Source organism: Solanum lycopersicum, chromosome 2 (assembly GCF_036512215.1).
Source record: "Solanum lycopersicum chromosome 2, SLM_r2.1".
Classification (NCBI taxonomy): domain Eukaryota; kingdom Viridiplantae; phylum Streptophyta; class Magnoliopsida; order Solanales; family Solanaceae; genus Solanum; species Solanum lycopersicum.
The window spans coordinates 59,597,786-59,621,529 of record NC_090801.1 but is presented as its reverse complement, the minus strand read 5'-3'; the positions used below and the strand labels follow the sequence as shown (position 1 = coordinate 59,621,529).

The window sequence follows — 23,744 nt, the reverse complement described above, 5'->3', positions numbered from 1 at the left end:
ATAAAGGAGCACTTGTCAACCTATCGTGCCGATGATTTTAATTATTCTCATAATAATAATAATGATTTACACGAGAACATATTTAAAAAAATATATATTAATTAGAAAATGAGTAGAAACTGTCGATCACTTATTATAATTTGCACGTGTATGCTATTTTAATTTATTTTTAAAATTTGTATTCTTTCTTTGAGTGTTGCTTCTGTTTTGTTTTCTCTTTAATTATCATTTACATATTACATTTTTATAAATGATGTGATTAAAAAATATCAAGAAACAAAAATCTACTTACATACAAAAAATGTAAAATCAAGCAAAGAGATTAGAAACTACATTTATATTATGTTATAAAAGTGCTTCGAATTATCACAAAATTTGCATAAAAGAAATATATTACACTAAAAGAATGATAAATTTTTTTCTACTTTCTCATAGATAAGTCAAAAAGAATCACACATGAAAATGTTACAGAACATAATAATGCTATTTACAGTACATTACATTACATTACTCATGTTAGCACACAATATTTGAGCTTCATGAAAATGTTTGTGTAAAGATTTCTCCTTGAATCCTTGCCATCTATGCTGCTAAAAGACAGAGTTCTTGATGGTATCTTTAGATCATCTGCAGAAGATTCTGCACGATTTCGGAAATTGGTGGCCTGAATTCAGGTTCCGACTGCCCCAACAAAAAAAATAAGAGGACATGAGAACAGTAACAAAAGGAGACAGCTCGAAAACTTATGTATGTTTACTAAAATTTAGTATTTACTTAAAGCCTTGCAAGCTCAAATGTAGAGTTTGTTTCTTGTTGTACATAGTTATATGCAGTCTATGGTGAAGTAATTTTATCCAAAACACGGTGAGAATATGGAGAAACCTGTAAAGGAAGAGACTGACCTGAATACACAAGGAAATTATGTCAGCAAACCGAGACAAAGACTTGGATGGATAACAACCATTTAGGGAAGGATCAACCATTCTTGATAATGCATCTATATCATGCAGCCGTGGAATAGCCCATCGAACTAGCAACTGCTCTCCTCTAGGTCGTGACCTGGAAATCATATTTTAATGGGCTCAAAGTCAGGAGTCGTATAATTTTAGAAACATTTGTAGTTGCAGCAATAACAACTAGCAAGGTGTTAAAATATATCTGTCCAGAATGAAGTTAACCTGTCGTAAGATTGTCTTCCTGTGAGAAGTTCTAGCATAACAACTCCAAAGCTATAAACATCACTCTGACAAGTATAGTTTCCCAATTCAAGTTCAGGAGCACCATAGCCGGATCCTTGCAGCTGAAAGTTGTACTGAAGATATCAACACTTTATTCAACGATAAATGCAATATGAGATGGGACAGTTTTTGATGCAAACCAAAATTAGCAGAAATACCAGGTCTTGTCCTTTCGTTTTTTTATCCCCTCGAAATAAGGAACAACCATTTCTAAACAGATTACACCAACTTTTAGCAGCCAATTCATGCTTTGGTACCTAGATTTCATACTAATGAATAATGATGCAGTTTCTTGAAGTTGAGAAGGAAGTGTTTCCAAGTTCAATGAAAATCACAGTCCAAGAGGCCCATTACGAATTCAGCATAACTACAGTATGCAAGTAAAATCCCTGTTATTCTTGTTTCTAGTTTGAGGAGAGAATGGATTACCTGTCTTATGGAATCAGATGACATCAGAGGCGCCAAACCACAATCTGACATATGTACAGCAAGTTCATCATCAAGGAGAACATTACTGGACTTGAAGTTCAGGTGGACAATAGGTGGTTGACAAACTTCATGCAAGTACCTTTCAGTGAAACAGGAAGCAACTCAATTTCTAAATGGTTACAAGCTAAGGATAAAGCTACAAAATTAATTGTGGTGTAGCAAACATTAAGCCCGGGAAACACGCAGAGCTGACTTTAACAGCCAATTTCTAATTTATTTAATCATCACAATTGGGATTGATATAAAATCATTAAAACAAGTTATAAGCACTTATAAACTAATATCATTTAGCTTTTTTTTCATACTTACTCTAATGCTCTTGCTGCTTGAAGTGCAACGCGTACACGTGTACTCCAGGAAAGTTTTCTGTGGATCTGATCATCTAAGTGCAATGCTTCATGGAGGGTACCACTTCTGCAATACTCGTAGACAAGCAACCGTTGTCCATGCTCTGAACAGTAACCCACAAGGTTGACAATGTTTTCATGCTGAAGTTTAGAAATATTGGAAACCATTTCAACAAATTCTTGATCACTTTGACGCTTGGTCATAGCAGTGTCTAGTTTCTTGACCGCCAATAGCTAACAAAACAAAAGGCATCAAGAAATAACAAAGTCTCAGCACCTTCTACCCTTGTACAGCATCTAAATAGCTTACATACAAACATGACAAGTACAAGTGGTTATTGGGAAAACAGGAAACTATTTCAATGAATCAGAAGGCAAGTCAGGTACATCTACAGTCTACTAATGGAAACTGTTGCAGTCTACAAGGCTGGACTACTTCTATTATGCATAACTTGAGTCAAACAGTACAGACCCATCAAACATCTACAAGTTCAATGTAAAATAGATATAATGTCTGTCACAGAAAACCATGCTTTTAATAAAAAATAACGAGTAATTTCCATCTTTAAAAAAGTGAAATTGAAGCTCGAGATGTGGTACTGATGCAATCACAATGCATGCAAGCGCACAGTATTTACTGATCTGAAGCTCGTGAAAATAAAGATGCTTACTTTTTTGGGAGACTCAGCTCTGTAGACTGTTCCAAGCATGCCTCCTCCAATAAGATTATCTTGAGAAAAGCTATTTGTATACTGCTGAAGAGAGGCAATGGTGAAGAACTCTGCAGAGTTTACATTCTTCATAGCATGCTTGCCTGAGGTAATTAGCGGCAAAATTGGATTTACAACCATCCTCTCAGCAGAAAGAGTTTGAAGAAATGGTGGTGGCGGTGGTGGAAGAACATCCGATATCATTGACTCCATCTCCGAGCCCAGCTCATCATCTTTATATGATATAGAGCTCTTCACGTCTTTCTGCAGCACAGCCTCTGAAGTATTCATTGACATGTTCCTACCCTGAGCTTTCCCATTTCCAGCCACTGGCCTCAAACCTGCTTCTTTTGGACATATCCATTTTGTCATCATAATGCCATTAAAAACTACAGGTGACTGACGATAAACATTAATCTATACGAAGAAAGTACATATGAACTATTTACCTTTCTCTGCATCATAACATGGATTTTGCAGGGATTGATCATGTTTAGGGTTACCCTTGGCCTTGGGCAAACTATGATCATATGTTTCATGTCTCTTGGTTTCTTTTTGGGTCTCTCTTCTTCTTTTGCAGAATTGTGACATCAAAAGGCAAACACCCAATCCAAGTATGACAAGGGATACTAATCCGGCTATAGCAATCAATTTGACATGTTTGGTTGAATTACTACTATTTTGCCCTTCAGAGGGCTGTAATTCCTGTCCTGGCGGTACAATATATGGCAGTGAAGGGGCTAAACCTGGAGAAAGCGCAAATGGTGCTGGAGAAGGCGATATCATGGGTGGTGAAGGGATGATAGTAGTATTAAAAGGATTCCCTGCACGTCTGATAAAAAACATAGATTTCACCATGTAAGGCAACAAAATTTACAAGTATACAAATGAACCTTTCATGAAGAAGAAATGACTAACATAGTTCGCTTCCCCCAAAGACTAAGAGTATCAACTAAACAATTGAGGCCATGACTAAGGCTAGTCTATCACAGAATGTATCATGTTGATTAGTTATCCATTGTAATTTCATTTTAACCAATCAAATGGTTCTGGAGATGCATTTTTGTAGATGTGCAAAACAAATGTGTTTACACGGTTTATCTTTTGAAGATTTGTGAGCACTTTTATGTGTGGAAGTTTTTTAATAAAAATCCCTCAAACCCCCTTCTTCATTGATGAAATGAAAAATTTCTTATAAGAACTTAAGCAAACATGGTTTCAATAAGGTAAGAACTCCAAAAGAGCTTTCACAACAAACACCAACTAAATATCTATAATCAATCTTGCACAAAATAGAATAGGATGCATAAGGTAGAACGGATAAAGAGGATTCATATGGCCATCCGCAATTAATTTGGGATTGAGGATGGTTGATTGATAGAGTAAAGAACTGGTTCATAAGGTGTACTATGCAGTCTTCCATCAAAAAGACCATACTATTTTAGTATATCATTACATGCCATATCTTCAAGTTTGCTACATTACCCAGTTATTAGCCAGTGTACTGATTTATTTATCAGATCAATGCATGACAAAGTAATAGAAACTAAAACTTGTAAAACCAACATTTCATGGTCAGCTCAAGGAATGGTGTCAGTTTATTAGAGGCAACAGTTATACTGGCTTCCCATAATATTCATTGCAAGCACAATTGGCAATTAAATTAGATCTAAATAGTGCAATCTCTAGCCCAAGAGACAACTCCCTTTTGTTTTAAGTTTTTTAAATCACATTGTCCCATTACCACAGTGACCAATGCTAATCCAATTTTAAATTGATGGAAGTACACAGAGAGATGAAGCTAAATTAAAACAAAGAGAAATAAAGATGCTCCAATTCATATTACAGAAGTTTAAGATAGAATAAAATGGACTTCATCAGCTTAAAAGAAAAACTCAAACTAAATAGGGCAAAAAAAATTCTGGGTTTTACCTGAAGGTCGGGATGCTCAACAATTTTGGCGGTATAGGCCCAGAGAACGAATTATTCTCTATGTTTCTGCAGAACAAGAAAGTGACCAAATTTAAGCACACATTGAGCAGAAAACGACATAGTTGATGACATTATCTATAATGATAAAAAAATTATTAGTCCAGGAGATTACAAATCCGTTAGAGCAAGATCTTGCAAAACGTCAAGGATCCCAGAAAGCTGATTGTTCTGTAAGTGTCTGCATAGAGCCAAAAGTATATATTCAAAAATCAAAACTAGAGTATCACCATTTGCCATAAATACAAGTATATTCACAAGTTCAGTTGAGAAATTATGTTAACATCCTTTTACCATCCAAGAATATTAAGCTAAATGGTTGCAAATGGAGATTCTAGACAAAATTAATAAACTTTGTGAAGTATTATCCTCAAATATCATTCCTCTAGCTTGTTCACAGCAAACACATCTTGACAAACCAACATTCAGCACAACTATACAACAGTTACATATGCGACGAAATGTCAAAAACTATATTTATCTTTACAAAACTTATCAGTTTAAATTATGTATGAGCAGAACTTATGTAAAAATTCTAAAGGAATTAAGGACTTATTAGAACTACTAGTCAGTGTCTCGAGAGAGGAAAGCACTCATTCCTCATAGCCAGAAAAGTAGTTTCATTTCCTTATATTTCCCTAATTATCCTACCAACAAGGAGAAATACATACAAGGTAGTAAGTGACGACAAAGTCCCCATTGAAGGAGGCAGTTGACCACTTAAACTGTTCCCAGATAAGTCCCTGCAAAATGAGAGCATGAAGCCATAAATAAAAACAACACCAAGAAAAGTAGTTTCATCACTGGAGAAACGGTAAAAAGCTAAAAGAAGTATGAGTACATGTTAATCAAAGTCTTAAGTTGCAGAAAGGCATCTGGAATGACTCCATTGAGATGATTGTTGTTCAACGACCTATTAGGGAGAAATTAAATGTAATGACAACAAAAGCATGGTGATTGAAAAAGTATATCAAGATAAGTAAAATATAACTTACAAGTCTGTTAATTGCCCTAACGAGGATATGTTGTCTGGAATGCTCCCAGTAAGCTGGTTACCGGAGAGAGACCTATATATACACAAATACCATAATAGGTTAAAAGTGTGGATGTATGTGGAGAAAATAACTTATAAAGTGGTGAAGAAGCTCAGTAAGGACAAAGATTATTAACTTACAAGGTTTTGAGGGTAATAGGCAAATTGGATGGTATACTGCCTCCAATATGGTTGTTGCTGAGATCTCTGGTTTGATCATAACACAAACAGTAGACATTTGATACACAACAGTTAACTAAATCCATAGAATTAAACAATGTAATGGTGGTGTCAAATGATGCAGGGAAGGACAAAGTGCACAGAACCAAATGACAAGGTGAATTTCACCAACATAAGTCAAATCAATACACTGATGAAGTATAAAGATGGTACCAACATTTGTATGATTGAAGCAAAGCTTCCTATGCCTTCACTTAATTCACCTCCCAAATTTGAATCATTTAGTACTCTGCCAAAAGAAGAAAAGAAATCTATTATTATAAAGTAACCTAACCATGTGAGAAACACAAGCAAAAATAAAATGAAATCTTACATTCCAGTTACATTGGAATTGACACAAAGTACACCATGCCATAGATCACCACAAGGGTCTAATCCATATGGCACCCATCCAGGAAGCAAGGGGTAGCCCAGACTAGTATATAAACTATTTATGGCAAATACTGGAGAGCAAGAAAACATCAAAATGTAATTTCACCAAAGCTAATAGAAAAGATAACAAATTCAAACTATTGAGACATTCTATAATACACAAAATTCAAACCACAGAGAGATTATTAATACCATCACGAGGATCAGTAAACCCCTGGCAATTTTGAACAGCAAAAACTGCAAATACAAACAAAATCTTCATATATAGTCCACACATCTTGTGACCAATCATCACTAACGGACACTCCAAGAACACAAATTTTCTGCTTCCTCTTCTTCTGTACTCCTTTTTCCTTCAATTCTTTGTTTCACAGTTCCACCCCCCAAAAAAACTCTGCAAAACACTACAGAGATCTTCACTTTAACATACAAAATAGACAAATCTCCAACAACCAAAAGAAACAAAAATCTCAAAACTACATTTCCATGGATTTTCAAAACACTCTTAAAAAAGAAAGACGGTCAAATACTGAACACCCATCATAGAGAAGTTCACCAAGCATAAAAAGAACACATCTTTCAATACAAAAAGTACATAAAGATTCAAACTTTATGTCAAAAAAAAAGTGGAAAATAGTAAAGTGAAGAACCCCACATATATACAAGAAAGTTGGGATATGTGCTACTACCCTTTTCTTTTTTGTGTCTCTAAACAAGACAAAAACAATAGATAAACACTTGCTTTTAGGCTTAAGCCTATAATCTTCTTTCTTCTACCTTCTGATAAACAGTGATTTGGTACAGCAGTAGAGTACTTAATTTAGGGGAACCCACATATAACAAATTTTCCTAAGAGAACGTTAAAAGCTGGAGAATTTCAATAATTTGATTTGAATTTATACTGCAGATTGTACCGTTGGTTCTGTGTAGAAAACACTACTGCTTCTCTCTCTGAATTTGACTATTTATGCTTTTAATGCAAACAAAATCTACACTAATATTTTGGTAGACCAATCTTTATTTTACTCTCTCCAAATATAAAATTTAGTATTTGTGTTGTCATACAGACAATTTAATTTTTTATTTTACTCTTGTAAAAAAATTTATTTTTATCTTCAACATTATGTTATTATTTATACTGTTTTGAAATCTTCAAAATATTTTTTCACTTTATAAAATCAATAAATAACTTATCATGTTATGTCTAATTTACTCTGGCGATTAAATACTATATTTGTTTTTCAATGTTTTAGATGAATTATATTTAATAAAGGTGATTTAGTCTTTATCATTTACTGATTCTTAATCTATGTGACAAAGACAATTATTGTTGAACAAAGGAAGTAACACAAATTACAAGTAAACATTATATATTAATATACATAGTAATGGACAATTCAAATAAAAGTGAAATAATTAATGAAATACAATTACATAAACAATATCTAAATATTAAACTTTCAAAATTATTATGTTGTACCCACAAATGTCCTATAAATACATTATGAAATTCAAAATGAACATTTTTGTTCTTAAATTTAAAAATGACCTACCGAATTACTAAATTATTGCTGTGATTTTTAAAATTATTATATTATGCATAGTATATTTATATTGTTATCTTGTATTGAAATTATTATGCTCTGCCTTATATTAAAAATTTAAATTTTCATCTTAGCATTTAAATTTTGTGCATCTTTGTAGTGATGCTTAATAATAATTTAATATTACATTATCTAAAGCGACAAAAATTTGAAATATTATTAATTCGACATGAAAATAGTATTAAGTGATCTGCTTTTTAAAATGATATACGACATAAAAAAGAATTATGATTATTATAAATTTAATTAATGACTTTATATGATTTATAATATGTTAATTATAATAATTATATAATAAAAATAATAATATAATATCCCTAAAGTAAAATACAGAGTATGAATAAACGATAAAATAAAAATTATTTGGCGAGAAACATATTCTATTTTATTTCCCGAATATAGAATATAAAATGTAAAAAAGAGAAAAATTAGAGATGGTCTAAGGTGGGTTTAGTCCTTCTTAATAGAGATTTGAAGCTTGGGTTTGAAAAAACTCTTAGTAAGTAGCGCATCTCATTAAATAAAATTTTAGATCGCGATAAATTTGAAATAGTCAATTTGCCCTGCAAATTATGATAAAAACATTAAATAAGCACAAAAATTGTCTTTTTGTGTTACATTAACTTCTTTTGTTTTTTTATTGACTTAGTATTAGCATTAAAGTCTGGTGCATATGAAATTTGTACCATAAACTTTATAATAAAATTTTATATGTGCTTACTTTACTAACTAAGTAACTATAAATTGACGATAGTTCATACAATTTCACCAACTACATAACTAAATTTACTGAAAAATCCTTTCAAAAATGGTAAATCTCTTAAAGATAGACATATATATTAATATAATATTTTTTGTCATTTATAATATCAAACATTTGATCAGAATTTCTATAGTTATTATTAATAATCTTAGAGATTTTATTTCTATAAAAACAATATTGTATTTCCAAAGAGAAGATACATTATAGAGTAATTTAATAATTAAAAGAAAAACATAAAACTAATTTTGAGAAAATTTAGCTTTTATAAATAAGGTGAAATAAAATGAAACTCCACTTGGTCAGCAATGACTAATAGAGCACCTAAATTTTAATCAAATATTATAATACTTTCTTGATCATTTAACAATCCCCTAATTGATTATTAGTAATTTTTTAATAAGAGTTAGCCTTGTGTCATTTTCAACTAAGTAAAACTTTAAAGTTGAATATGATTGTTAATTAGAAAGTGGTGAAAAGTGATTAGTAACGTGAAGTTTATTTTTCGAAAAGGTATTTTCTTAGGTCTTAAGTCTTAACATATATATATATACATTCCAATATAATTATATATTCGCTTCATTCTAATTTATATAACATAATTTAAATTTTGAGGTGGGTTTAAATTTTTTTTTTAATTAATGGTCTTAATTCTTAAATATTATATAGTATTTGTATAATTATATAACTTTTAAAGTTTATAGGCTTAAAACATATAACAATAATAATTATACATTATAACAACTTTTTATTATGATTCTTTTTTTAAAAAATAAAATTTATATATACATATATATATATATATATATAAAAGTATATCATTGTTGAGTCCGTGAATTACGTATTGTCATTATCAATAACGAAAATAAAAAGAGGAAAATTATATTTTACTTCACTTTTCCTTTTTCTTGTAAATATATATATATATAAAAACTCCTAGAAAGGTAATTATAATTAACTAGCCAGTATCTCCACTAGTGCACAATATTCTACTAATAATTATTGGTTAAGGAGGTTAACTTCTAATTAACTAATAAAAAAAATAATACAAATATTTCATAAAAAATAAAATTACGAACCAAAAAAGAAAAAAACTTGCGAGCTATTCTCCTTATTAATACTATAACATTTTTTTTTATCCCATTAGTTTTTATAAGTTGAACACATTTGCAATATAATTTCCAATTAAATATATTAAAATTATATGTTAATGTGCATTAATTATGTATATTATACATAATTTATTATTCAATTATTATTTTAAAATTTCTTCGAATAACGACGTCGAGAGGGAAATAGTTTAAATCATTCCTTAGAAGCAATATTAAAAAAAAATCGTTTATTCGTCTTAATTTATTTATATAAAAAAATTATTATATATATTTATTAATTAATATTATAATATAAAACTCCACCTCTTCTTTTTGAATTCAAAGATCTTCAAATTCTTCTTCACAAGTGTTCCTTCCCATTCAAGATTTTACACGAAAGTCATATAAAAAAAATCATAATTTAAAATCAACATTGGTTCTTCAATTATTTTATTATCCATATAAGTTACCCCTAATCAAATAATTTGATTAAAGAAGTGATTTTCTAATGTGTAAAACTCCATGTGTTAAAATAATAATTCGGAATGACCCAGTTAGTTTGGAGAGTGATCATTCACACGCATGACCTGGGATCCAACCCCCCACCCCACTCCAAATGGCTTTTGAATCAAGTCTGTCACATAGGATTTGTTTGTGCGATTTGTATCTTCTGTATGGTTTGCAGGCTATTTCACAGTGAGAATTTACCCTATGCGTACAAAGTGTTCATCCAAACAATCGAGGCTGTGAGAGAGATTGTAAACAACTATGAGTCATCCTGAATTATTTTAAAAACTAATGATTTTTGAAAACTAAAAACATTTCATATCAAAAATTCTAAAATACCACTTATTTAGGAATCTAACTATTACTAATTTGGAAGAGTGACAAGTAAAGAAAGACTAATGATAGCAATGTTGCTGCAAATATGGGACATGCGTTTTTATTTTCCAACTCCCACTAATCATTTGACATTATTATGTCACACATTCACAACTATATCAAATATTTAATGAAAAATTAAACTTCATCCTCAAAATATTATAAACTTTATGCACATTTATTAATTATTGTTGGTAAATTAATTATGGCTAAATATTCATGAAAGTTGCACTTTTGAGACTTTTGTCTTTGCAACAACTATAATATCTTGTGCACTGGAAGGACCGTGAAGAGAAAAAGTCTACATTTTTTTTTTATTTAACAAGAAATACGAGTAAGAATTACTCAATAGTCTATAGATATAATTGAAAATTATTTTTGTTGGTTATTTTTTATGATTAAAGTAAAGTCACCGAATAAAATTTTAAATAATTTTTCGATCATTGAAGCTTTACTGTTATACATGCTACATACTAATAATTCTATTTGAGTCGATGTTCTCTCGTTAACAATTTCTCTTTCATGACGTAGTGATAAGATATACATACATCCTATTCTCCTCAAACTTTATACTTTTGAGATTTCAGTGTATATGATATTGTTGTGCATATTACTATTTATCAAAGGACATATCCAATCATCTCATTTAGAATATTTACCATAAATAAATATGTTTAAAATTAAAATAATCAAATGTAAGAGAATTTCCTTTAAGAACATCTTACAACTCCCTCCGTTTCATTTTACTAGTACACTATTTCAAAAATAGATTTTCACTTTTAACATATCAAGAAAAAATAAAAAAAAAATATATATATATATATCTTACTCAACATTAATTACTTATTTCTCAAACTATTTTTCATGACCTAAAATATTCATCAATTAATGTGGATATTACGAAAAAATATCTATATCGAATTATCGATCATTATTTCTTAGAGAATATTCACATATACAAATGCTTCAACATTCAAAAGGCTTAAACAGATCTCGGGCCTGTTATTAGTGATAAAAATTTGACGCACTATGATCACTTCATTTAAGCCCACTAATTTAATGGGCCAAATAGTAAAAATTTATGGGCCTAATTGTAGAATGCTACAAACTATTACTTCAAAATAAATGTTATAGCTATAATTTTATTTAATTCTAAGTGGTCGCAAATGTTGTGCCATTTAGAGAATCTCGCTCGCCTCTCTCACTTAATACAAATACAAATGTATAAATTGTGTTTGTGTTTGGTATAAAGCGAGAGAGAACTACATATACAAAAACAAATACATATCTTTTCGTCGTATGCACTTATAAGTATACAAATACAAATCTTCCCCTCCCCAGTTCTCTTTGGCACTGCTATTACAGTATATAATTTGTGTTTTATAAAGCGAGAGAGTTTTAATATAAAATAGTTTTTAATTTGATTCAATTGTATACAAATTCAAATTTTTTATGTAGATACACAAACACAATCATTGATACATATGCATGGTAGTTACATATATTCAATTATCTACCCAAAATACACATAGAATCATTGCACTTTTATACAAACGAAATGTCTGCCTTCAATTTATACAAATCAAATGCTCCATATGTTTGCTACAGAGAGTAAATAACAAATTATAGCTATAAACCGTTAATATGATTTTTATGCTTTGTTTTCCCTAAAATTTTACAATATTGGAATTGTAAGTGGTGCAATTTTTTTCTTTTTTTCTTGCAAAGTCCTTCATTTTTTTGAAAAATCACGTAGAGTTTACCCTCTTAAAAAAAATTACCTCATCAATCAACGCTTTATTAAATCAAACTCTATACTTGCTAAAACAAAAATGTTCTTGACAAGTTATAAGAAAAATGTTCCTCACTTGTGTATTAATCTTATATATGTATTTATTGAGGGTTATTTCATAAAGTGACACGACTTTCAAAAAGACATTATCTTGATCATCCTTCATCTTCATGACTAATAGGAAGTATTGATAACGATCACAATGATTAATTTTAAAATATCATTTTACGTAGGTGTTTGACCATCCGACATCATATCATAATATAGTATTGTGAGATGAAATCAATGTTTGGACATGCAATTTCACGCTGATTTCATCTCATGATTCCATATCATGAGATGTGATTCCATATTCTCCAAAAAAGGTAATCCATCGGTGGCCCTCTAAACTTGACACGAACTTTCACTTGGGCACCTCAACTAGTGGATTTTCATTTTAAACACCCAACGTAGGATCCCTATGTGTTACTTAAACACTTTTTTCACTAACATCCGTAGACTATAGGCGCGTGCAACACAACCCGTTCTACGTGGATTAAGTTACCAATTATATTATGCCAATTATTAAACTTATTTACACGTATTTTTTATTCAAATTATTAGAAAAATTAAATCAGATAAAAGAAAAAGGAAAATCGATTCATCTTTCCACTAAGTTCTTTCAACCAGTTCCATGTTATGATTTGAGATATTTTAATATAAAAATTGATCTACAAGTTTATATTTTACTAAAACAACCCCACATTTATATCTACTAACCATTTATTTCATATGTAAATAAAATTTATAATCACATCATTACTTTTTAAAATTTATTATTCTCGCCGACATAAAAGTTATCATTCTCACCAAAAAATAGTCACTTTAACTCATACCAACCGATTGTTAAAGTGATGAAATATATATGGTCTATAAACATGAAAATATAGTTGCGGATAATATTGACCAACAAATGGCTCAAAATAACAATGTTGGATTGTTTTCTCAGCCACATGATCGAGAAATGCAAGTTCAACTTGAGGAAATTTTCGTACTATGCGGGATGATTATATTAAGAACTAGTACACTATAATTTATGATCAATTTTTTTTATTAAATTAAAGCTAGATGAAACAATTACTTAAGTGGAGAACAAATATCTTTGTAATAATTTAATATGCAATTTTATAATTTTTTATTTGATAAAATTGAATAAACGATTGGGGCTATTTTTAATAATTTTACAACTTATGAAATTTGTATATTTATGATAAAATATACAACACAAAAATTCTAAATCGCATGTCCAAGTAAAACTTCAATTTCATCTCATAATTTCATATCATGATACCATATCACATGACTAAACGGGCAATATCGAGGACAAATGGACAAGGTTACTAAACTATTGGTACCTTTTCTTATTTTCTCCAACCTTATTATTCCTATTGGAAAATGAGTGTTATTAATCACTTCTAACCCCTTTAATATTGATAAACTTTAAAAAATAGTTTCTTAAAATGAGATTAGATAGAGAATTAAGGTCAAATCAACTTTTCCATCAACTCTTAAAATGGCTCATTGACTTAGTACAAAGATGGGAATCATTAGGTTGGAAAACAAAGAATAATTATATATTAATGTATAATAATAAATTAAAAAAAGAGATTAGGAGGTAACCATGTTATATATGAAGTTTTATCGGTTTTTGAGGTCAAACATTGATGTATGATACATAATAATATTATTTGTTTGTTAATCATATCATATGTATATTTAACACAAATGATTAGTTTTCCTAGATCTCATTAGTACTAGTTAGTGTTTCAAAATAATTCGATTTAATTAAAGATATACTTATGAATATATTAATGTGCAAAGGGCAAATTAAAGCCATGATACTCATCAATATTATACTTGTGATATACATGGGCCATTATTGTCCCGCAGCTCTGAGGGTAAATTATAAAAAGAAAATAACAACTAAACCTCATAATTGAAAATAATTACTACAACTAATTTTAAAATTTTCAGTAATAGTTGAAATTTTAAGACTGTGATATTTTTTTTCAATTATATGACTTGAAAATGTAGCTAGTTTATGCTACTATATTAAATTTAAAAGGTAAGCTATTATAAATATATATATGATATTTTAAATTATATATAAATAATATTTTCGTTGAAGAAGATTCGGATGAACTTCTTAGGCCCTTAGCTTCCCTTAGTGAGGTGATAGTTACGCTTCCATTATTAGCCAAATATAATGACTACCTTATCCCTGACTCGAAATAGATCGAAATGTTTTGACACAAATTCAATTAATTAAATTATCGATATAAAATATCGAATGAAATTATTTTATTCTTAATTTTTTTCAAAAACATCTGTCATAGCTACTGGAATCTAGCCTCAAATATTGTCGAACAAAAAGGGACCCTTGATTTAAACAAGTCTACATATATCATTATTATCAACTTCGATCATATACTTTTGAAGATAACAAAATAACAGCTATTAAGAAGCAAAAAGTTGAATTGTGCTTCATGATGTGCTAGCTCATTTTTTCTTCACTTTACATCCTATTTCCTTTTTTATTTTTTTTATTAGAGTGTTGGATTTTCATTAGTTTCTTTGTCTCAATTTATGTCACGATATCTCAAATTGGAATATGAAATCTTTAAGCTTTTTGAAGTAATATATATATATATATATATATATATATATATATATATATATATATATATATATATATATATATATATATATATATATATGGGAAAGAGGACAAATATAACCTTGAACTATCGTAAATGGTACGTTCATACCATCCGTCATACCTTTGGGACATTGGTGTCCCTGTCGTTCAAAAACTAGAGCATATATGTCCTTCACTCTAACGGAAGACTAAATACGGAAACGTGACACAATCTTATCCGTTGATAAATATCGGATCGGTGTATAAGATTATGACACGTATATGACCATTAATATAAAGGATATATATGTTATAATTTTTGAATAGTAGGAGAACCAATGTCTCAAAAATTTCATGAAGAATATTTTTATAATATTTACGATATATGTATATATATCGTAAAAAAATATTATAAATTACAATAATATCAAAAAGAATCTATGAAAAATCACAATAATAAAAAATTACGACTCTCGAAACCAAAATATTGTCACATAAATACCACCTCTAATGGCTAGCTAGTATAGTAATTATAAATGTAGGTAACATTTGCAGAACAAGTATTTTCTAATAATTGTTTTTTCTGTTGAAGTAATTTTTTTATGAGATTATATAATTAATAATTATCAGAGAGGATAAGAAAACCAAAGGCAGACACATGCATCCTTAGAAAATATATTATTTAGAGAAACACTCGTCAAAATAACTTTGGTCAAGTCTGATAAGATTCTAGGGACAGACACAGGCATCCTTAAAATATTGTAAATCTCGTATTGTGGCATTAATTGCTAATTAAACCTATTTAATTTGGCGGCTTAATTAATTAGAATCTTATAATGTTGGAATTTTTCACTACATAGTTGATTAATATTAATGGTTTATAAAATAGTCTAAATAAATACATAGGAGATTTGACTTCAAATGTGTTTATATGTTTTGATTTCTCGATAGGTCTGAACCACCGTGAAATTGTAAATAATTGTATGTTCTATTAAAAATTTAATAAAGCTTATCCTGATAAGATTTATTATGTCAATATTTAATATACATAAAAGATAATTTAAAATTACTTAGATATTAATCTTAGTAAAGTGAAATTTCTCTATAATTAAATTTTGAATCTGATATCGCTCACAATATCGAAAGTGGCAAAAGAAAAAACTATATAAAACTAAATCACCATATCCCTTGGACTCTTAAAGTTACATCTACCCATATGCAAAGGGGGACCCATTCTATGTCATAGGGTGTCGATTGTTTTCGTATTATATATATATAAAAATTTAAAAAAAATAAAAATATTCTTATAAATAACATTAACACATTATTTCGATAATTGTATCTCTTAGCTCGTTGGTTTGTAGTGTGAAATCAATGGTAATTTACCTGTCGTTGCCTAAGATTGAGCCTCAATGAGGCCAAATTATTTTTTATTTTTGAGACATTTTCAAATAAAATTTAATTTACTTGACTTACAGTCTAAATAGTTTTTATTAATATAATGTTGTTATATCAATTATTTATTATTTATTAATTTTTAAATATTCACTGCTTACAAAAGATTCTATGTACGTCACTGTTCATACGTATTATAAAATATGAAACCAACAAATTAAAGTATGTATCAAACTACGAATTGAATTAATTTGGCATATTTTAATTAGATGAGATGAGATCTAAAACTTGGAATATAATTGATTTCCGTTTGTCATATTGTTAATGAAAATCACGAGAAGGAAGTTTTTTTTCCTTGTTTTAGGTCAATAAATATGAATATAAATTTGTGGGGACTTTTTTGCATTTGAATTCCTTTTTGTTTAATTGTTGTTTCTTTCTTTGTTTTGAAATTCTACATTTATGACATAAAACTTGACTTTGAAAATGACATAGAAGAATAACGAGTCCAACGTATAGAGGGAATAATTTTCAATCCGTTGCACCAAAAAAATATGTCTTTAAAAACATATATCGAAAAAAATTTAATCGTCCAAAGTTAAGAGACAGAACTCGAAAAATAACGATATAAAAATTATTTTATCTTAATTTGATGTTTAGATAAATCAAAAAAATTATTAATTGAATTAAAGAAAACTAAATCAATTAGCTTAATATTAAAAAAAATTCGGCCTAACCCACTAAATTTTACGTCTGAAATGTTAACTAATCACTATATAGTTAGAATAACAAAAAGTTAATCAGAATACCAATTTTTGGAAACTATTTAAATAAAACAAATCTTTAATTTTTGTGTAATTGGTTTTGAGCTCCAATGGAACTGCTTTGACCAATGAGATAAATTTTATAGTAATATATGACCTAAAATTATAATTTTAAAACCATTCTAATCATTTCAATTTTTCTTCGATATCACTATGGTTCAAATTGATTTTTACTTTTTAGTTTTACCTTCACAATATACTATTATTAAAATATTTCTTTCACAAATATGTTTTTGAAAAAACACTTCAATTCTTCACCAAAATATCAAAAATATAAAACATTGTTGTCATATTGTATGATCTTAAACATTTAATATGAATACTCGCACATGTTTTGCTGTATTGCTTAATGAAGTATTTATTATAATATCTTTTAATTTTAAATCTAATTAATTAAAGGATAATTAGATAGCAAAGATTCAAAGTCGTTCATTCATCGATCTCAGAGCTAAGTTATATTTATATATGAAAAATGTCAAAAATATATTTATATTTTAATTTTAACATATTGCATGTATAAAATATAGTTATATACATGTACGTTTATTCAGTTCGATTCAAATATTTTTTTTTGGATTTTTTTTTTATATAAATTAAAAAGACCATCTAAATTGTTCAGGAGAGTCACACATAAAAATTTACAATTTTATTCAAAAATAATATAAATCAATTCAATTAGATTCGATTCGATAACGTCTCCCCTAATTAAGATTATTATTTATTTTTGGCCTATTAACGTCAGGATGGACACATTACACAGTTTCATGTTTCACATGTATATGTTCCCTGGCTATACATGTGATAAATAGACCAAAAACACTTAAAATGCTCCTGCTCTTTAACTAATTGCAACATTAATCATGATTAAGATGCAAATTATGGAACAATAATCATTTCTTCTAAACTGAGTTAGGAAAAAGTACGAACTTATAATAATGTGTAACTTAATTAGATAAACACATGAATAATGATATTTGTCATAGAAATTATATGTACTCTATTACTTGATAATGTTTGTGAACACCTAATTTTTTACCAAAATATAAAGAGTCAAACACCAATTTATTTTTTTTTAAAAAGGGTTATATTTAAAATAAAATAAAATAATAATAATAAATTGTAAATTAATAAAACTAATAAGATCAATTATAGTTTAATAATAAAAAAAATTGATAAATAGAAGTTTGGAATTTAAGTTATTTGTTAATTATCTAGTTTAAAAATAATAATAAGATAGAAAATATTATGAAAATGTATAGAAAAAGAAAAGAAAAGAGGAGTCGTAAAGATTTCAAATTTGTTTACCTTATCCTAATTATTCCCAACTTTCTAACTTATTTTACTAAAAAGTCTCATCCCATTAATTTTGATTTTTTCTTCTTCTTTTGGATGTTCCTTTTGATTTTTTTTAACATTTTTTTTTGTTAATTTTCTATTATTATTATCTATTTATTTTAAATCCTTACCTCAACCCCAATTTTCTCAACAATATTTCAAACTAAATCCTAATCCAACTCTATTACTATCCATTTAATTAGCATCAAACTCTCAGCCAAATTATTATAAAAACACGTTCAACTGAGAAGGAAAAAAAATACAGAGAGATATAGAAAAATACACAAATACACAAATACACAAATACAAAATACACAGACAGAGAAAACAAGCAAAGACAAAGAAAAAAAACGAGGTATTTCTTTTGAGAATTAGGTTAGAGTTAGAAATTTGATCTTGATTTTGAATTCGTGGATAACAGCTCGCTTTCGTCGTATCAATTTTCGCAGCGAGGTAACTATAAATTCTCGCATGATCTAAATAATATTATTTCTATGAAAATTTGATTTCAATAGCATGAAATACTTCAAATCACATGTATTATATTGATTATTGCTAAGTTGTTATTATTATTATATTTTTTTTAGATCGATTTTGCAATATTATGTCGCATATTGAATTGTTGAATTTAACCATATTAATATATCTTTCCGTCTATTTTCACTTTAGAAGATTTTATTGGATTTATTATAGACTTGTTAGATTAGGATATATAAATAATTAGTAATTTTTTTTTATTTAAGTAGAATTGTAGATTTCATCTAGAGATTCATGATAAATTAGTGATAATTACTATTAATAATTATAATAATTTTTTTAAGAGAAATTGTATAAAGAAAACAAAAGAACAAAATAAATAAATGAATAAATAAATAAAAAACAACAAGAAAGCCTAAAACATAAAAAGAAAAGAAAAACAACGAAAAAAAAGAAAAGAAAAAATATCAGATTTTTTAAAAAGGAAAACGAAAAAAAAAGAAAGAAAGACAGAAAAGAAACGTGAAAAAAAGAAAATATAAAAATAAACAAAACATAAAAACAGAAGAGAAGCAAATATATATAAAAAAAACAAAAAAAAATGAATGAAGAAAAAAAGTAACAAAAATTATTAAAAAAAAAAGGAGAAGAAGACAAAAATTATAAAATAATAATATAATAAAAATAATGATAAAATAAAATAATAAAAACAAAAGAGAGAGAAAAAGACTTATAGAAGGAAAAAATATATATATATATATATATATATATATATATATAAAATCTAAAATAAAATAAGAAACAAAAAAAAGCAGATTTTTTCCAAAAAAAAACAGAAACAAAGAGCAAAAAAAAAAACGTGAAAAACTAAAAAAAAGAGAATCAGACTAAAAAAACGTAAAAAGACAAAAAAATTAAAAACATAAAAAGAAAAAAAAAGTAAAAAAAAAAGATAAAAAAGGAGATGTAGCACAAAATTATTTTTTTAGTATGGAACGTAAAAAATAAAAATAAATTAGTTATATACAAACGTAAATAAAAAGAATTAATCTAAAAATAATTATTTTATTTTATTTTTTTAAAAAAAGAAGACAAAATGTTAAAAAAAATTGTTACATGCATTAAAAGGAAAAAAAATTAAACCTTTCTTAAAAAGAATAAATATAGTCCTAATCTATTTAGAATTTTGGTGATTTTAAAACTAATTCAAATCTCATAAAATTTCATCTTTCTATTTTTAAATTAAAAAAAATAGAAATTCTAATTAACGTGAACTCTAAATATTTTTTTAACTATAAAATACCTATATAAATTCATCCCCATAATAACATAAAAATATATAAGAAAAATATAAAAGCAAAATTAGTCAGTTTCAAATAAGTTAAACAATAAATTTGGGTAAAATAAAAATTTATTATTAAATTTAAATAATATAATATCCAAAATTAAGTCAAGTCATATCAAAGTTAATAAAGCGACCGTGCTAGAACCACGGGATTCGAGGGATGCCTAACACCTTCCCCTCGGTCAATAGAATTCCTTACCCGAATTTCTAGGGATTTAAATAAGGTGACTTGGAACATCAAAACTCAATTCCAAGTGGCGACTCTAAATAATAATTATCCCTTTTCAAAATGTCACTTTAATTGGAAAAACTCTTTTTTTCTTTTCAAAAAATAAAATGAAAAAAATAAAAAATATGTTAAGAGAAAAAAAGGGGTGTGACAATGTTTAACATATGCATCATATTAGATAAAAATATTTCAATTAATTAAATTTTTGTGAGTATATAACAAAATAAATTACTTTTTTGATTTTTTTTTTTTAATTTATCTTTTGGATTTTGGAGGTAAAGTGGGGATATCTGGAAAATTCTTCCCAAGAATGGTCATATTCCTCAAAATTATCAAATATTCTTGAAGGGACGAAAAATTGCCATATTCTATAACCAAGGTTTATCTATTTATTTATTTTTATTTTATTTTTGCCTTTTGTAAGCTATTCTATTTGTAGAGGTCATAATTTTGTTATAATTGGTTAGTGATTCCTTACTTCAAATTTTACATGACATTATATGTATTGATTTGATTTATTAATTTTTTGTTTTTAAATATGTTAAAGTATTAAACCAATAATATAGCCAATTTAATAAGATATCGTATCATTTTTTAGTTTATCGTTTTAGTTTTTAATGGTTCGATTTTCGGTTTAATCAATAAAATACTTATAAAACAAATATTTACTTTGCTTTAGCTTATGTGACACTTTTCATTTTTCGAAAGTTAAATAATTTAAGTCTGACACGAAAACTTGCGTTTGGAATCTTCAATTTTTTGAAATGAATTTTATATATCTGTAAACTACGTAAAAGGTACCATAAGACAATAATTAAAAATATATGAAAAATTTACAAATTAAAATTAGATCTGTTTGACTCTCAAACTCCAAAAAGTGTCCAACAAATTGGGATGGAGGGATTATATTACTTCAATAATAAATTTGACGCAATAACACAATAATGTAACTTTACAAATGCTCATAAAATAAAAATAAAAATAATAATAACAAACATGAAAAAAACTATACAAGTGTAGCACAAAGAAGAATAAAGTTCTTAAAATTTTGTATAATGTGAAGTTAAGAACTCAAAGTCATTCTGAAGTGTTAATTGAAGGCTAACAGATATACCTAAAACTTAATATTTAATTATGTATAATTAAAAGTATTAGTAAATTACTAGTTTTAATGATTATCGATTTACTCAATATTAAAAATCGATATCGAATCAATAATTCGATACTTTTTTTTATATAAAATCATTAAAAAAAATCATTGACCTAATAACCCAATAACAATACATTAATAGCACTTTTTTCAATCGATCGGTTTGATTTTTGCACAATCCTAATAATAACCTGTGACACAGTAAAAATTTATATTAGAAATATTCAAAATCAAAAAAAATACTTTATACCTTCAAAAAATTATTTAAACCATGGTATTTTTTTTAAAAGGTGGTGAAAATTAATAAAATCAACCAAACAATCCTATTTGTATTTTTCATTATTTGATAACTTTTTATAATTTAAGATTCTAATATATTTTGTATGTTATATACTACTACCTAAAAACTTAAAAGTAGACGTTGAGGGGAAAAAAAATCATGAATTAATAATCACATATGGATCCTACTAGTTATTAAGCTTTTTTTAATCATTAACAAAATATTAAAATTTTTAGACCAAAGTTTTTATTCAGTTATTATATTTGTTTTTTTGGGGGCCACACCACCCTCTGCTATATTAAAGGAAACCATTTCTTCCTTTCACATGAATATTCTCACTTTCATTGACTCACTTCTCCATTTCCAAAATCGCTCTTCCCTCCAAATTATCGCCGCCGTCTTCCACCGCATCGCCGCCGCAAAACCACCGTCATACAATGAAGTAGCTGTTAACTCCATTAGAGGAATTTTCTTCTTCTTAGCTGTCGAAAATGGGTTGTTGTGTTAGCAGTGGTAACAGCAAATTACTACCTCCAACTCTATCAAATTCTTCTTCTCAAAAGAGTGAGGAAGAAACAGTGAAAGAAGTGCTCTCTGAAACTCCCACTGTTCCGAAATCAAAACTCTATGCTGATGAAAATAATAGTCCCAAAAAATCATCACCCATCTCGAAATTTTCCAATTCAATGGAAGAAAAATACCATAAAAATCACATTAGGAAGAAACCCATTACCCCTGATTTCAACCACCCAGATGATGTTTCCGAAGAATTATCCGAGATCTGTAGCAGTACTCTCAGTGAGGCAGCAATGGTTACAGAAAAGCGATATGCAGTTGAAGATGACGTTAACGAAGTCCGGCAGCGGTCACCGGCGAAGTACCGGAACGGTTCCTTTCAGAGAAGTGTTGGAAACTCGCCGGCGAGAAGATCCGATCCGTCTCCGGGTCGAGTGAGATCCGGATCCGGAAGGGAATCTCGGGTACAAAGGAAGGATAATGGGGAATGTTCCGGTAGGAGATCGAGGTCACCGGCGATGAGGACGGAGAATGGAGGATACGGGTCGGGTTTAGGGAGGAGTCCATCGGTGAGGAAAACGGGTAAGTCACCGGGAAGGGTGAGATCCGAATTGGGTGATCGGATCCGGAAAATGGATGAGAGAGATGGAAATGGAGAAAATATTTGGGCACCGACAAATGGAAATGAATCACTTGAAAATCCACTTGTGTCATTGGAATGTTTCATTTTTCTTTAAATTAATAATAATAATTTATGTAATCTTTTGGTAAAAAGTTGCTACAATATTATAATATTTTGACATTAACATGATGCAATCTATCTACCTTACTCTACTTAATAAATTCTAACGTGTTTGATTAATTTAAATTTATATCAAGATAATTAGTTTTCATTCATTAAAATTGTTTAAACATGACATTTAACACATAAATCTGATGAATAAGTTTATGAAATTTTAGATTTATAAA

General features: G+C 28.1%; 2 protein-coding genes across 13 annotated transcripts; one reads left to right on the top strand and one right to left on the bottom strand.

The window, feature by feature from the left end:
• Window positions 1–322: 322 nt before the first annotated feature.
• LOC101261873 (protein STRUBBELIG-RECEPTOR FAMILY 3) lies at window positions 323–7,430 on the bottom strand. 12 transcript variants are annotated; one of them, XM_069293665.1, is made up of 17 exons: window positions 7,196–7,430; window positions 6,611–6,822; window positions 6,360–6,489; window positions 6,204–6,275; window positions 5,948–6,013; window positions 5,769–5,840; window positions 5,615–5,686; window positions 5,445–5,516; window positions 4,889–4,954; window positions 4,717–4,782; window positions 3,234–3,616; window positions 2,746–3,131; window positions 2,037–2,308; window positions 1,668–1,806; window positions 1,179–1,300; window positions 903–1,059; window positions 323–681 (listed from the first exon to the last, which is right to left on the bottom strand). In XM_069293665.1, exons 2-17 carry the CDS (start codon window positions 6,708–6,710, stop codon window positions 619–621), a joined length of 2,238 nt encoding a protein of 745 aa, XP_069149766.1. In that variant the 5' UTR covers window positions 6,711–6,822; window positions 7,196–7,430; the 3' UTR covers window positions 323–618. The 12 variants fall into 12 exon arrangements, with proteins under 12 accessions (XP_069149766.1, XP_069149763.1, XP_025885177.1 ...); XM_069293662.1 differs by having other exon boundaries at window positions 1,179–1,312; window positions 7,333–7,404; XM_026029392.2 differs by having other exon boundaries at window positions 1,179–1,312; window positions 7,108–7,356.
• Window positions 7,431–21,668: 14,238 nt separating this feature from the next.
• Window positions 21,669–23,592, top strand: LOC101262169 (uncharacterized). Its single transcript, XM_004232781.5, has one exon. It carries the CDS (start codon window positions 22,751–22,753, stop codon window positions 23,510–23,512), a length of 762 nt encoding a protein of 253 aa, XP_004232829.1. The 5' UTR covers window positions 21,669–22,750; the 3' UTR covers window positions 23,513–23,592.
• The last annotated feature ends 152 nt before the right edge of the window (window positions 23,593–23,744 follow it).